Source organism: Dryobates pubescens, chromosome 6, assembly GCF_014839835.1.
Source record: "Dryobates pubescens isolate bDryPub1 chromosome 6, bDryPub1.pri, whole genome shotgun sequence".
Classification (NCBI taxonomy): domain Eukaryota; kingdom Metazoa; phylum Chordata; class Aves; order Piciformes; family Picidae; genus Dryobates; species Dryobates pubescens.
Window position 1 is genome coordinate 25,682,137 of NC_071617.1, and position 16,465 is coordinate 25,698,601.

Genomic DNA, 16,465 nt, shown 5'->3' on the forward strand with positions numbered 1-16,465 from the left:
TACATACATAGTTAACTTGGAGAACAATCAGATATTTTATGGGAAAATTCAGCAAAAGGGTGATTTTTGCACATGTTCAGCAGCTCTTCATGACCGTGGTTCTTCAGTCTTTACTAGTAACAAAGTCACAAACTTTAAATCCAGATTGTTGGGCCAAGGAGAGGCTATAAGGATAGGTGCAGTTGTACATCTACACCCCACTGGCCGGGGGATGAGGAGGCAGCAGTAGAAGCAAAGTCTCCTTTTGTGCTTGTGTGCAACATGTTTCTAATGTTAAAGGCAGACACTACCTGAGAAGCATTGTTTTGGCAAATGTGTTCTTTACTGGCTGTCAGACGGTGCCCACAGGCAAGCAACATCATTTCAGATGTTAGATGCATGTTGTGGGCACATTGCCACCACTGCCTGGAGTCCACTGACTGATATTGTGTGTGCATTACCCTACAGCAGTGACAGTAGCTCCACTTGACCGTTACAACACATCTGATCTGAGTACTTTTATGCTCCCACCGAAGTAACTTTGATGTATGCCTTGGAACACATCCATGATAAGAATATTGTTCTAAACCAAAATGAAATATATTAAATATATTTATCTCCTTAAAATCTCTTAGCATTATTGCAGATGAAGTTATTTCTTGCTTTTGCATTTTTTGATGTCAAAATTGTTCGCATTGTTGTGTGGGTTTTTTTTTAAAGCATTATGCTCTGTGTGTATGAATATATGTCACCCTTACTAGTCCATGTTCGAGAAAGCATAAAGAATAATGCTGCATGGCTGCAATAATTTGTCCTTTTGACATTGACTAAATTTTACATACTTTTCAGAGAGCAGAAATTCAGTGAGTGCCATGTCATGCTCCAAATATCTATTTTAAGGCCACAAGACATCCCCTCTATCAGAAACAAGATAAGTGTGTGAATATGATGCCTAATATGGAACAATCCTGAAACAATACCTATTTGAGATTTCAAAGCAGCACAAGTCTATTTTGAGTCACGTTCTATAGATAAGTGTTTGTGCATCTGGCAGTAGAATTTTGTCCTAAATAAGCAATGTTAGAAACAAAGAAATAATGGTCCTAAGAGATTAACTGTATAAGAAAGAGTCTGTCTTCATTTTATAAGAGAATGTGTTTTCTGTATTTTTATTAGGATTTTCACTTAGACACTGAAGTAATGTGTACATAAATTTTGAAGGCATTGGAAGTCAGAGCCTGTGTGGAGCCTTAAAGAGATACCAAAACCACCCTGTTTTCAATTCAGCTGTTTTGTCTCACAGAACAGAGTTTCTCATAGAAGCACAGTGACTGACCAGCAATTTTAATTCTCCATGTCATTATTCACAGTGTAACAGTAAATTTAATGAAATTCTTTTGTTTGTTTTATTAACCAGTTAATTCAGGTGATGGAATAGACTACAGCCAGTGGAAGCGTGAAAATATTGGAGATCTGATTCAAGAGACACTGGAAGCCTTTGAACGCTACGGTGGAGAAATTGCTTATATAAACATTAAATACATGATCCCTACTTACCAGTCGTGCATATTAAACTGAGTTGTATCAAATGAGATAATTCCATTTGTGTTCTTCAAAAACTGTATCTGACTCTGTATGGTATCTTGTTAGTCATGCTTTTTTCTCTACAGCTGCTAAAATAGTGGCTTCTGGGGCATTAGAGTGTCAGCACTGTTGTGAACAAAGCTTTCCAATGCATAAATAGTGCCTGTTTCTTTGATTACAATGGTGTACTGTGCTTGTTTGTTCTCGGAAAGAATCACTCCTTTATAACAGAGCTGACTCGAGCAAGAATCTGAGTTAAACCTTCAGCTGTATAGACAATAAAACTATGATTTTCATACGCAATACAGCAATTGCCGTTCTGTGTCCACTTGCCTTGAGGGTGATGTCAGAAGCTGTAACAAGAAGAGTTTATGCTGACTGCTTAATAGGTGTTTGTCATGGAAGAGAAACACCAGTTCAGTGATGTCTCTGTGGCAGCTGTGCTGAATAATGTGTACTGACATACAATAAAACTGTTGAATGTATATGCCCAGTTCAGCAGGAAAAATTACATTGTCCATTATAAAGCATTGTCATTAAATTAATTCGTGTTTCTTACACACTCCTGATCTTGGTTTTCCAGGTGTTTACCTTTTCATGGAACTTTCACGTTCCTCTTGGCAAACATCAGGCACAACCAAAGTCTTGAAAAATGAAGCCCAGAAAAAAAAAAGCCAATAAATGAGGTAGAAGATACAGCACCCACAGTGTATTAGTCCCTAATGACACTGTTCAGCTGGATAAACACTGAATATACAGATTATATTTTTAAGGGCATTAGATACTTTTCACACTGCAAGGTTGCTATTGCTTTTCTGGTTTCATTTTATATTATTTTTAATTCTTTCATATTTATTCTTTTATGATGGTATATATGTGTACAAACAGTGTAACAATTGCTACAGGAATCCCTTACTATTTCCTACTCCATTAGTTTCTCTCTGCAGAGTCACAACACAGAACTGCAACAATCGTGGATTTAAGACAGCTGTTGAGATTGGCTTTATTGTTTTTTCAGTATTTCTGTGGAATAAACATACACAAACTAAAGGAAGTTTTACCATTATGCAGGACAACCATTTAAAAACATTGAGTCAGCTCAAACCAAATCAGGCTTTCTCTAAAAAGCATGGGAGTTTTTAAAGTACAGATTTTGGTCTCATCTCACTTTTATTCTTGCTTCTAGAAGCTCTTAAAATATATGCAAGTTGCACTTCAAGTGTTTGTCTTCAAGCATTAAAGTTCCAAATGAACTTTTGGGTGTTAGATGCATGAGACTTTTTCCAAGTGCTTATCCACATCCATTTTCACACCCTATAAGGCTTGCCTGTGCAAGAGACACATGCCCTGTGCTGCCCTGTTCTCTTGGGTATGTACTGCAAATTGGGGAGTACCCTCCCACCTGCTGTAACTTTGAGCCGGATCTGTCATTAGACTGACATTAGACTTGCCTTTTTCTGCTTTGTAGAATCTTCACCCTGAGGATTTTTTTTCCTTTTACTTTCTTCTCTTTCCTGTAACTGGGAAAAAAAAAAAAAAGAAAAAAAAAAAAGTTGAGGAATATTTTTAATCTTCTTGCCTCTCTGAGAAACTGCAGCATAAAGTGATGCCACTGGCCGTAAGTGCTCACCTGTCCCCAGTTTAGGCCACCGAAGGTATGCCTTTTTCCCAACCTCCAGAGACCTTCCTTTACTATTTGGAGTTTGGTTCTTCCTAAGTTTTCTTTTGTGTGTTGCAGGACTTCCTTCAAGTCCCTAGAGTTTAGGCAGTGTCTATACTGTGACTAACACACACCACTGATGGATGAATACATCCAGTACACTGCCTCACATCTAAGGTGTCTGTAAATCTTCCACCTCTGGGTCATAAAACAAGGTGAAGCCTGGCTGTAAGCCCATGTCTAGGGAAACTCAAGGCTTTGTCTTCAAACCTTGCAGCACAGAGTTAGGCAGAATACTCCAGGGGGGGCTAAGGCCACATCTCCTCCTCCAAAAATGCCTTTCTGTACAGCCACCATGGCACTATCAGCTCAGCCTTCACTTACAGTCTCTCCCTCAGTTTTTCCTCAGCAGATCTGTCCCCTGCATCATCCCTGGCAGCAGTGAGCCATATTTTTTCATTTACTGACACCTCTGGGTTTGATTACTGTGGCATTGCAGGTTTCCCAGGAGTACAGTGTGCTGGAGGGCTGCTGCTTGAAGGAGCTTGAGTTATTCAGCTCAAGAAACAAATTGGGTTCTTCACATAAGGAACAATCCCAGGCCACCTTTCACTCCTTAGCTATTTATGTTCTATCCTTAAGAGAAAGCCCAGTACTGCTTTTTGCCTGAGATAAAAAAAAAACTCCTTAATAGTCGGCTTCAGTTCCCCCACTGCTGGGCTCCAGCCACAGAGCAGTGCACAGAAGGGGCAGCACAGAAAGGGCTCTCATCCCTGGCGTTTCCTCATCCCATCAACCCTATGCATCCTAGCAGCACTACTGAGGATGGGATGAAGCTGCAAGCTCTTCATCATGTTTGTAACTCTGTTGCCTGACTTTTTTGCACCCCCTCCCCATTGCCTCCACCAGCATAAGGCTACAACTGACAAAGAGTCCACCATGGAAAATAGGCACATTGTGCAGCTGCAGACTTGCCCAGACCTGATCCCCTCAGCTTTGTGCTCTTGCTTGAAGATTTCTCTCACAAGATATTGCTTCAACAAGGGGTGACCTTTGTGCAAATCATAAGGGCATAGAGGTCATACCCATTCACATCAGCAAAAATAGCATTTATAGGGAAGTGCTTTTACTTGCATGTGTGGGATGAGACCATTAGCCTCTATTACACTATTTCTATGCCTGGGCCATTGCTTTAAAAATGAACATTCCTCCAAAAACCCTTTTAATCCTAGGATCTGGACTGATGAAAAGAAGCATGTTAAAAACTACAGGTTGGTAATTTAGGAACACTGAGAATAAAACTATTTTAAGATTCATTTTACTAAGTCAAACTGTAGGCCTGCCAACCTTGACAGTGTCCCTTTAAGCATGATCAGCAGCATATTTATAGGCAATCACAGCACAGCTTAGAGCACTTTATAAAGCACAAGATCAAGGACCCAGGTGCTCAAGCATATAAGTAACACTATGTCATTCAATGCATTCCTCAGCTATTTTACTATGTGCAAGAAATGGAATTGCAGTTCAGAAATGGTAACTACATCTCTTTTCACCAGCTCATCCTGTGATCACTGACACTGGGGGTGAGCCAATCAAAAGTTTCTAGTTACAGTCAATTAAAAGGCATTCTGGGGCAGGTGTTTCAAGGAGTATAAATTAAGTACAGCAGCACTGAAGATGACTTGGTTTTGCAGAATTTATGTGATTTACATCTTGCTCACGTCTGTGGCTTTCTAGCTCTCCAGCCACTGCAAGGTAAGTTGCATCAGTAAAGGACCCTGTGGATGCTTAAGTAAGTCTTAAGTGCTAGTGGTCTGAGACTAAATGTCTGAGATTTCTCCAGTTTATCTTGATAGGTTGGCTGGTGGTTGTTTAGCTAACATTAGGGGGAAAAGAAAATCCACCTGTGGCATTCTTTGCCTTGTATGATGATCAAAATGGAAACAAAATGAGATCTTTTCAGTGATTTCTCCCCAAATCTTCGTAAGGAAACTCTCTAGCCAGCATCAGAGTTTTGGGGACTCTGGCACTGTATGAATGCTAGTGGTGCTATAAAGCAGTTGCTGTACAAGCTGTTGAACTACTGAATGGAACAACTTGTCCATGTGAAGCTGAGAAAGGGCAGAGGTGGCCGTGGCTCCTGTCCAGCTTTGGCCAAGGCTGCCTGTGGGCTCCTGTGGAGGGGCAGAGCCTGGCAGAAGACTGGGCAAGCTGCTGCCAGCACTGGTGGTGGGGAGTTGGAGCCAGGCTTCTTGCTGGTAGCTTTCCAGTGTTTCAAAGAGATGGAGCTGACAAAAGAACTTTGAAAAAGACTTCCCAGGAGTTAAATATGAAAGGGCTATGGGAAGCTGTAAGTGGGAGGGAAGGTACAGGACCCTAGCTGGGGAACTGTTTCTGTGTGGCTTGCAGAGTGGTGTAACTGCAGCCAAGCAGGGCAAAAATAAAAAGCTAAAGCAGACACTATGTGCTTTCCTAATCCTGTCTGGAGACCCTCTGACTTCCAGAAAAGCATTCTCCAGTCTGAAGGGCTCTGTAGGCAATGGGGCAGTTCACATTTTTCCACTCATCTGTAACATCCTGTGTTTTCTGCTTTAAATAAAAGCAGTGATGTTTGCGGGAACTCTCCACAAAGCCTGTCTGCTTGCAACAGCTCGGAGCTGCTTTGTGCCTCCTGGAGACTGGGAGAAGAAGGTTCATGCCCTGGCAGGACAAGAAGTTCCCTCTATTGGCCCCATAATCCTTCCGGCGCGTGAGGGGAGGGAAGGGGAGCGTGTGTGGCGGGGCGTACCTTAGCTCTGCTTGTTCTTGCCTCCTGAATACAGGCTCGGTATGTCTGGGGGGGTTCTTGCTGAGAGCTCTCACCTCCATAGGGCAGCATGTCCAGAGGGTCTCCCAGCATGTCTGGGGCAGTGGATGCCTTCTGCTGATATTAGGGGTGACAATCTACAGCCTCAGGGAGGAAAGAATATGCTTTTTGCAAAGCTGGGAGTCAGCTGTGTTGAATGTCCCTTTTGTGATGCCAGCTTGGGTGTTTATTCCCCAAATCGACAAAGACTGAATTTTTCCACTAGCGCTCAGGAGTGAGTTGGGCAGCTAAAGAACTGCACAGCCCTTGCAAAACACTGATTTCTAAATCCCTGCGCTCTCTATGCTGGGAGCGGTGAGTGCACAGGACTGTGTAGTGTCACTCAGGATCAGCATGCCAAGAGCTGATCACCCTGCACTTCTCTTTTCACAGAAGCACCTAATGACGGCCACCCTGCGTTAGTGCTGGCAAGGCAGGCATGTGCTCCAGTCCCTTTCCTGCAGCTGAAAGAGAAGGAAAAGGGACAGCTGCTCAGAGTTGTTGCCAACAGTGTCCCTCATATAGAGCAAAATCCTCAGGCTACAGAAGAATGGGCACTTTGCTGGGGGAGGAAGTGCAGGCCACAACTGTGCTGGTGTGTCTAGGGCCATTTTTGGGATGGCACCCTCTCTGCTGCTGCTGGCCCCGTGGGCACCCTTGTGTGCTGGAGCACTCTGCAACTCTTGTCTCTGTTGTGGTTTGCTGACCCTGGCTGTTGAGGGCATGGAGTGAAAGGACAAAATGGGAACTAATCCTGGTTCTGTACATATGTGGGAAGAAAAGTTAAATCCCAGCCTCCTTGCTCTGCCTTGGTGAGAGTGGATTAAATGCATTGACATAATATTTACCATATTTAATGGGACTGCAGATAAATGCATGGATGCTTTTGGTGGTATACAGCATATTCATGTGCAGATGTAGATGTTGCAGTCACTAGCATCCATAATCACTGTAGCTCTATGCCTTTCATGGAGTCATGCTGACCTCACAAGAAATCACATTGCTCTCTGATATGGGTAAAGTGATCAAAGAAACCTTGTGGGCAAAGTCCTTTAAAAACACTGGGAAGCTCGAGGAAGGCTCCACACAAGTACATCCTGCCCACAAGAGGTACAGCAGTGTTGGATGGTGAGGTTCACTGGATATAGGCTAGAAAAAATTGATGTCTGACCTAAAGCAACTACCTCATGTTGCACACTACTGCCTTAATTGGGAAGCCTGCCTTTAGTGTGATCCATCTGACTCTGTATCAAGTTTCAATTTCTGTTTTCTGGGTATAATTTCTAAGCCCTTCCCTAAGGACCAATTACGGAAAAGCAGCTCAGCTTACCTAATGCCAGCCCCAGAAGCAAGGAATGATATCCTGGTATCTCGCCATCTCTATCTCAAGCATTAGTCCCATTATTTTCTTCATGGTCTCACTTCCTGCTTCTCTTACGTCCCTGCAGTACTTTTCTGAGCTGAAAGAGAGATGTGGGCAAGTAGAGGTATAGCTGATGAGAAGAGACCAGGAGGGACCAACTATTCCAGCAAAGGCTTTTACTTTGCAGTTTATGTTTGGGAAAATGCAAGTTTTGGGGAACTTACATCTTTTTCACCCTAGAGTGGCTCCCTGGGCAATAGCTGAGGAAAAAAATTTTGGAAAAAGCCCTCCTTGTTTCTCCTCCTGCATAGTGCTGTGGTGTATTGAGGGAAAAGCACCAGCTAAGCTGCAGCTGGGGCACGGGATTGAGAGCAAATGGTGGGAAGCTCCTGGCTCATGAATGCCAAGAGGCTGCATTTGTCAAGCTTTTTGGGCTTCTGTGGCTGTACATCACAAATTCCTACCTCTCTGGACCACCATTTGTCCTTCTAGCTACTGCCTGATTAGCTGCAGCTGAAAGTTTTCTATATTTTTGATGGCAAAGCCTTTCTAGGGTCTGCTCACGCAAAGGGCCAGACAGGTGCCCCAGCATTGTGATTTGGGGCAGCCTGAAACTTTCCCCCCTTCCTTGCTATCTGCTTGGAGCAGCTTGGAGCTGCTGATGCTACTGCTGGTAGGGAGGGGGTGCATGCTCTAAAGAGTACCAGGTGCTACTATTTCTGCCCATCTTGCCTACAGCAATGTCCTGTGTTGGTGGACTGTTGTAGCTAGGATATCAGCTGAAAGCATGGAGCTGAGCCTGGCTCCTTCTGGCCAGCAGCACAACCTTGCAAAAGCTCTTCCCTACTTCTCCTTTAGGGGGTGATGAAAATGATGGTTGCCCCAGGGCTGGCATATGCCTATTTCAGGGCACACAGCAGGTGAGAAACTTTGAGGTAGGTTGTCTGCAATTCCCCACCTCTTTGGCAAGCAAGTACATTTTCTGAGAGAACAACAACAAACCAACAAAAACCTAACCAACCAAACAAAAAACCCTAGCAGAAATAGTGCTTTAAATCCACTTCTGTAAGACCAAGGATAAAACCCAGATCTCTTTCAAAATGTGATCTGTGTGGGGAGGGGGAATACTTGGGAGCCCTTGTTCAGGCCGACATTTCACAATGTGGGTTTTATTCATCAGCTATTCACTGGAAGAACTTCATGGCTGAAACTTTATTAACACTAAATCATTTATGTCTGTTACAAAGGAAGAAATTGCTGCTGTACTGCCTCAAGAATCAAAGTGAAGGGAACATCTGCTCTAAACTTCTTGCATCCAATTATTGCTTGCTATGCATTATTACTCCCGTGCCTGCTTTTATGCAATGCTTTGGTATAAAATTTGAGGCTTGCTTGAAATCAACCTACAGCTAAAACTATGTCTGCATAGAGCTGGGCCCACGTGTACTTTGATGCAATTAAGGGCACAATTGGAGCATTCTGAAAGACTGCTTTTAAAAGGCCTTTTGTTCACTCCTCCATAAGGGCTGGGTGTACAAGCATGTAGAAATGCGACATTAGGAAAAAACCTCTGTGAAGAATTCTGTAGCTGCAGATTGATGTTTTCTGTAGCTCAGCAGCTGTCTGTATTCAAAAGCAGGGGAATGATTTGCGTTACGAGGGTGATGGCAGCTTCGATAGGAATCCCCCGCATCACAAGAATGTTTGTAACGGAGGAGGAAAAACCCACCAGAAACATTCCAGGGCTGTAAACCTGCAAGCCACCAAAACCAGCATCCAAGCAGCTCTGTGAAGACAACAGCAGCAAATCCAGCTACTTCTGCAGAAAGCAGACAGTTAGTGGTTATTTTTCTTTTCCTTCCTTTCTGAAGTGTGTGTAGTCCCACCAGCAAGCTTAACTGATTGAAAAATTATATGGAAAATAAAGCCCTTGAACTTGCATGCCTAGAAACCTACCAGTATCACGTGCATAGCAAAGGCCACATATCTCACAAAATACCACAACATTTCACAAAGGAGGTTTAAGAGCTCCAATTGAATAAAGCTTTCTCTGTGAAATATCTTTATGGATCTACAAAGCAGTTAAACCCTCCTTGGGAAAAGTGTACATCTCTCGCAGTACAGCAGCTGCAGTGTAACTACCACTGAGGCCTCATTAATAAGGTTTTTCCCCTTATCAGTAGAAGGGAAAAAAATAAATCCTTATCACAGAAAAGAAATTTAAACTACTAAGTTCTGACCGTTTGCTTTTAAACCCTGCATGTATATAACACCCTGTGTGACAGTGCTTTGACCTTTTCTAAGGGATGGATCCTGCTACTTGGAGCTGGTAATGGCTTTCTAAACAAACTCAATGATCCTTTTCTATAATTTTCAATAATTTTGTTACTGGCATAGGGCAGGGTTGGGTTTTGTGGGCTGTTATAGCAGTTACTAATTAAAAGGTAATTTGGGTACCACATACAGGAGAAAAATTGGGCAGTTGCAAACCCTGCAGTCTTCCTTCAGACATGTTATCAATGGTTGTTTTTTCTCCTTAAAAATCTCTGGGTTTCCTCTGGTTTCAGTGGGTGTTTTAAAGCATTTATTCCTCAAGCATTTTTCAGCTCATCTAGCAGATGATTGCATTGCCTATGCTCAACAGCTTCCCTCCATGCCCACAAATATCTCTAGCTTTGTTATTTTTCACTAGAGCATAGTGCTGGACTGTCTTTTTGTGTCTCCCATATTGTTACATTTATGTTTGGGCGATGAAGATGGATGGTGTGTTGTGTGTGTTTGGTTTCCCCACAGCCCTCACTCCTGGCTTTTTTTTCTCTCATTTGATCAATAGAATGCAGTTGTACAAACTAGTTTTTAATTTTCAGTTTCAGGTTTGTTATGAAAATTTAGATGTTTTTCTTACATATACAGTGCAGTTCTATTTACTTTGCCTGAGACATCTCATGATGTTGGTCCCTCTCTCCTGTGAAGCCACAGGGCTTATCCTCTTGGGCAGCCTGGTCCATGTGGACTCATACACCAACCATCCTGAGGACTTGGGGAAGCGACTACTCCTTCATAACTATTATGAAATAAACCTCAAAGGGCAGGTGAAATGCAGAAATGTCTGGGAACTTGCATGGGGGTCAGGTGAAACAAACTGAGCCCTAGCCCCAGTCTGGGGTTGGGCTTGTTAATCAGGGGTGCAAGATGCCCACAAAGCCATGGTTTCCAAGGAGGTCAGTGAAAGGACCCTTTCCTAGCAGCAGCAGAGGGATTTAGCGACCGCTTTGCCCAGCTGTGCACAGTTCTTGTTGTGGTCAGCCACCTGTTGACCCCAGTCCTGCAGCATGCACCAACTGGTTTCTGGCAAAAGCAGACTCTCACTGTGCCCAGTGTGCACTGATCTGCCAAAGTCTCTGCACATCTGCTTCCTTCCTGCCATGACAGATGGTGGCCACAGATGAGAAATGCAGCCAGCAGTTGGCATGTGCTGGACTTACCAGTTGGGAGGAGGAGGCAGCAAAGGAAGCATCTGAACACAGTGATATTTTTTTCAGCTGCTTCTCTTGACTATCTTTGCTCCAGCCAGGAACAGGAAGGATGTATACATTGCAAATATAAGGAGACTGGGGAAGAGCTGCGACCGCTCATTTCTAATGCTCAGCAGAACCCCACTTTCTCTTTTACTCTTTGTGGATGTGGTGTAGCAGTACAGCTGGCACAGTGGACCACCACAGAGCCTTCTTCCTGGGGGTCAGCAGCTCCCTGGGGACAGCCAGCTGAAACCCAAAGTGCTGCCACGTGGTCAGGAAGTGTTGCTGTTTCTGCTTTTATCTGAGCAAACTGAAGTCACACAGAACATGTGTCTGAGCAAAGGGTGAAATCCAGTCACTTGCCCAAGCAACTGCTGGTGCCATTGTGGTGCCAGACCTCTTTGCTTCTTGGTCTCACTGAGAGCAAAATGGGGAAGCAATGCTCTGTGACTGCTCTGGTTTTAGTTCAGTATGTACACAACTTGCTGTAGCTGCACACAGCAGCAATTTTGGCTAAATATTGCTCATCTTAGCCTTCAGATTGTTCCTAATGAAGTAAAAGGGACTATTCATATGAAAAAGGAGAGCAGGAACTAGCCCTTGAGCTTACCTTAAATTTACATTGCTGCTATGTAGTACATTGCATGTTTTGTTTTTATTCCTGGGTAATTTTAATTCTACCCCAAGCAGCACTGTAGAAGGACCATATTTAAATGTAACCACATCTTCATCTTACAGCTGTGGGGTCATTTCAGTTGGCTTCTCTGTGGCACTTTGGTTTGCACACTGTTAGTGTTTTACTCATTAGCTCTTAACCTGCATTTTTCTATCAAATTACTTTCTACAGAAAATGGCAGGAGGCTGAAAATCTGTCTCGTGTCATGTTCTGATTTGATATGAAAGTAGCATGCACCTTGCTCACCAAGGTTAAAATTGGTGATATGATCTATTTGTTTAGGAAGTTACACAAAACTGCCTCTATCAGACAATAATAAGAACTGTGAAATTTGCTGTGAAAGGTATTTTGGGTTTTACTGTGAACTTTATGCCTTTTCACTTATTTCAATAAATGCCCAGTAAAAGCGCAATAAATTCAATGCTGTAAAAGCCTCTAGGCAGGGTTTGCATTGCAGGCTCTGCAGACGCCTGGCTGTCCTGCTGTATGTGGTGCCAGGGGCTGCCTTTTGGGACCTCCCCTCTACCTGCCTGGAACAACCCCTCTCGCCTGCAGAATGTGATGCCCAAATGAACTCTTCAGGCTGCCCACACTGATGCTGTGCTTGAGGGAGAGAAGAAAAATAACTTAAAAAACCAGGCATGGTTCATGCCTCAGGGTGTCTGAGAAGAGAGTGGGGCAGAGACTGCACCCCCGGGGAATAAGGATGGTCAGGGTTGTGCTGTCCTAACCACAGGGAAGGGCTGTGAGGTGGGGTGTACAGCATGCTGGGGTCATCCTGCTTTACATCACAAGTAAATGTGGAATTTGTGAATGAAGTTAAATTGTGGGGGAGAACCCAAACTTTCTGTTAGCAGCTGTTTGTTCTGAAATAGGTGATGGCCTTTAAACCTGAATATAACAGGGAGATGTCAACTGTATGTTTATGCCTTACTTCTTTTCTTCTATAAACCCCAATTCAAATAGCATAAATAGGAAGAAAAAACCCAGATAAATTAAACCTGAACCGAGCTGAAACTAACTTGCCTGTAACCTTGCATCTGTGATACTGGGAATGCTGCAGGACACCTCAGCAAAGCTGGGGACACACACATACATGATCATCCATTGCACAGGCAGGGAGATGGAGCCTCCTTTCTCCAGGAGCAAATTCCTGTTTGCCCCTTCCCAACTGGTACATCTGTTTCTGCCAAAACTTCCTAGTGTCCTCAGCTGGAAAAACAGTTTCTCTTGAACAAGATTAACAGGTCAGCTCCCAACTTTAAAAACCCCTACAGGAACCCAGCTCACAATATTTTTGTGTATTGCAGGATGGGATGTGCTGGAGTGGTATGCTGTACAGATGCGGACATTATGCTGCCAAGCAAATGAGACTTCAGCCTACAGTGGAAACCCTGCTGTAATCTTTGCCTTATGGCCAGATGTTGGGTCCCAGCCTGTTTTCTCTGGGTTCTTTTGTCCATGGCTTCTCTTCTTCCAGGAAGATGTAACCTACCCTTTGAGGGCAAAAGACAGAGCCCTCTTCTCTCACCTATCCTGCCTTGCTGTCTCCACTGCCTCACAAACCCTGATTTATAGCTGTGAACAGAAAAGCAGATCTAGCCTTCCTACTTGCTCACAGTCATTTTTTTAGCTCAGTCCTATGTTTATATGATTTTTGATCATGTTCTCCTTGAGCTAAATGATGATTTACTGCTGCTGCCTGAGTCAATAATTATGGCAGCTTTTTGGATGCCAGACTAAAGAAACAGCAGGAAGTGCTGCTGAGGAGGCAGCTGGTATATGGACCCTGTATGCTAAGCTTTGTCTCCCTGTCTGATGGCCAGTTTGGGCTCCAGGTGGAAAGTCCTCCCATGGACAACTCCATAGTGCTGAAAGAAATATACAGCTGTTATTTCAAGGGGTGCATCCAAGATAACCTGCAGCTGGGCAAAAATGTCCTGAAAAATGATGCCAAAGTCTTCCTACCAGGCTGTGGAGAGGCAGCAGAAATAAACTGCTCTCCAGGCAAATGTTGCTTAGATCTGGCCACCTGGTCCCAGCTTGTTTCCTCTTCTTCTCTCTGTAGTGTTTAACTCAGCACAGCAGCATGTGTCCAGAAATGCCTCTGAGCAGGGACAGAGCCCAGTGCAAGCAGGAAAAATGAAGGTTTCCAGAGAAGAGATGATGAGGCAATGAGAATATGTGAGGAAGCACTCAACATCAAAACTTCTCGTTTTTGCTCTGTTAAGAGGAAAGCGGAATAGAATCTAAGAAGAAAAGGATCAAATATTCTGGGAGAAGAAGGAAGATTCCAGTAGTGGATGGGAAGAGAAGTGCAGCAGAAGGTGAGAAGGTCAAGGGACAGAAGAAGGAGGAAAATGAAATTAACTAAAGAGAAAAGAAAAATAAGTATCCCCTGTGTTAGTTTGACACAGGTCCACACAGGTGAAGTGAGGAGGCAAAATTTGTTGTGGTTTTTCTGTTTTAAGCGGAGGGTGTATCCACTATATCTCCATCTCAGACAATATTGTTGGAGTTGCCTACCCACTCCTTCAGGATCCTGAGCTTCTAGTGTGGGACACCACAGAGCTGGAAAGATACTAAGTGCATAAAATGGTGGTGCAAGACAAAGAGATACTTATCCCCATGTAGAAAAGAGAATACAGCCTTAATATTTAATCATGTTTTGGTTTACAATAGTTTAATGGTGCTAAGGCATCTAATACATGCTCACACACACACACTAAAAATTAAAGCTGTAAGTTATTCTGGTTGATTTCCACCCACCCTCCAAGAACAAAGTGACTATTTGCCAACGGGCTACCTCAAACAATTCAGCCCATGATAGTCTCATTACGAGCTAACATACTGTCTCACATGTGGATCCAAATCACTGAGAAAGTAATAAGGGATCATTCATAGATTCAGACTGGTAGCTAATAGCATCCTTGCTTACCTTCTAGACACTGAGCACAGTTAAATTCAGGATGTATGCATGTGGAAAACTCAATTGCAGTCGCATCAGAGATGAACCAAAAATGGAAGCATTCAGAATTGCTAGCGTAAAATCCAAATAATGACCTACAATAGATGTCAGCCTGAGAGGACAACAGATCCCCATAATCATCTTAAAGGGACTTTGTCAATGTGTTCAGGGCCCACACTCAAGTACATATAGGTGATTCTGCCAAAGTAGATGTACTATACACCTGAGTGCTGAAGCTAGGTAAGACAGCTGCTCCCAGTGAGGGCTCAGGAGCTGTGTGTGTCATCTCCTTTTCAAGACACATCTGGGCTTCTGTTCCTGTTGTGTTATTGGAGAAGTAATGCATCTATGACACATCTACTAGATAGGAAGATTACAGTAGAAAACCTGATGAAGGTGGATGTGCCACTCTGTGCTCCTCTACAGACACTGGCAAGGCCTTTAGGGTCCACTTCAACAGTGAGGTAGTTTAAACCCCCAAAATGGTAAATAAAGGCCTAGTTATACCTTGTGGAATCCTTAGGCCGTGATGGATGCTTCAAGGCACTGGTGTTTTGCAAACTAGCCCTGCAACTTTGTCACACTTGATCTGTGATGGCTTCTTTGCAGAGGGCAGCAGTGTGGACATGGTGTGGGTGTGTTACATAGGTACAGCCCCAGGTGGCTGTGCAAAATAGGAGAGCTGCCACAAGTTCTGCAGTGCATTGAAAGGGCAATTTTATGGATAATACTGTATGGTGATTTACTAAAAGCTGTGATCCACCAGCAGCTTTTACTGTATCATCATAAACCAACACTCCTGTATAGTACATTAAGCTGGGTAATACTGTTGATTCTTAGCTAGGGCTGGCAAAAGAATATTTAATGTTGCTTCATATAGGCTGATGAGCTGAAGATGTAGTTACTCTAAACTGATCATCAAGAGGGGAGAAAAAGCCACCTGGTCAGCAGAGCATGGACATTTTGCAGGGCAAGGGAATCTAATGAGGAAGGGAAAATGCAGCTGTCGGCTACATTGGTCAGTGTCAGTGACTTATAAGCCTGGAGTGACTCTATTTCAGCACCAGTGAAAACAATGGCAGAATTTATCTCTCTGGGTATAATGGTTAGGGCAGGTAATTAGAGCTCGTTTCTTCCCTTGCTCTGCTACTGACTTGCTGTGGGACATTTGGGTTGTAGCTTGACCATTTTATGCTCTAATTTCCCCTTCAACAGCATGGGAATATTAGCTGTTTTGTTGAGGTGTTGTGTTGCTTAGTTAATTGAGGGAGCACACCAAATGTGTTAAACCCAGTGAAAATGGTATTCAGAGTGCAGCATTATTAGGATGTACACAAGCCTACATTTTGGGAAACATTTGAATTTCACCACTTAAATATCTTTTGCAAATGGAACTTGCAAAACAGCAGGGCAAGCACTGCTAACACAGCTTTGCCACGCACTGTCAAGTGCTTATAAACTCTATTTATAGCTACAGTTAAAGATTCAGATATGCAAGTACTCCATTAAAAGACCACATTAATGAGCCCTTAGAGAAAATATCTCGCAAAGCCTTTTGAGCTCATAACTGCTCAGTTGTGCAGGGCTTCTCACTTGTTAACATTCATAAAATATAAATACTGTATACTAAACACCAGCACTTTGTGGATTGCTATGACTTATCTCGCTATCAACAACGTAACTTGTGTGAGCAGAGAGGCACAGCACCAGTGGGGCAGCAGAGCTCTGCTGCAGGCTGCCAGTCTGCACCAGTCACTCCCACACCACCTTATGTGGGGGCCTTTCTTTCCAGTGTCAGTGTGATTTGCAGGTCAGTATCTGTAAGAATAATTTCAGAGAGACCAATCAAACCTATTAGCTGAAAGTGGCAGA

General features: G+C 43.4%; 1 protein-coding gene and 1 long non-coding RNA gene across 4 annotated transcripts in view; one reads left to right on the forward strand and one right to left on the reverse strand.

Annotated features, from left to right (window-relative positions):
- PACRG (parkin coregulated) overlaps positions 1-2,118 on the forward strand; it is a 221,252-nt gene extending 219,134 nt beyond the window's left edge. The window contains exon 6 of the mRNA XM_009898923.2: positions 1,397-2,118. Coding sequence (XP_009897225.1) covers positions 1,397-1,557 — 161 coding nt within the window. The 3' untranslated portion in view covers positions 1,558-2,118. The remainder of the gene's footprint in view (positions 1-1,396) is intronic.
- A 321-nt stretch (positions 2,119-2,439) lies between these two features.
- Positions 2,440-16,465, reverse strand: part of LOC128897305 (uncharacterized) — a 48,677-nt gene continuing 34,651 nt past the window's right edge. For all 3 annotated transcript variants that reach the window (XR_008462315.1, XR_008462317.1, XR_008462316.1), the window contains 2 exons: positions 7,399-7,528; positions 2,440-3,077 (listed from right to left, as the gene is read on the reverse strand). This is a non-coding gene — a long non-coding RNA (uncharacterized LOC128897305). The remainder of the gene's footprint in view (positions 3,078-7,398; positions 7,529-16,465) is intronic.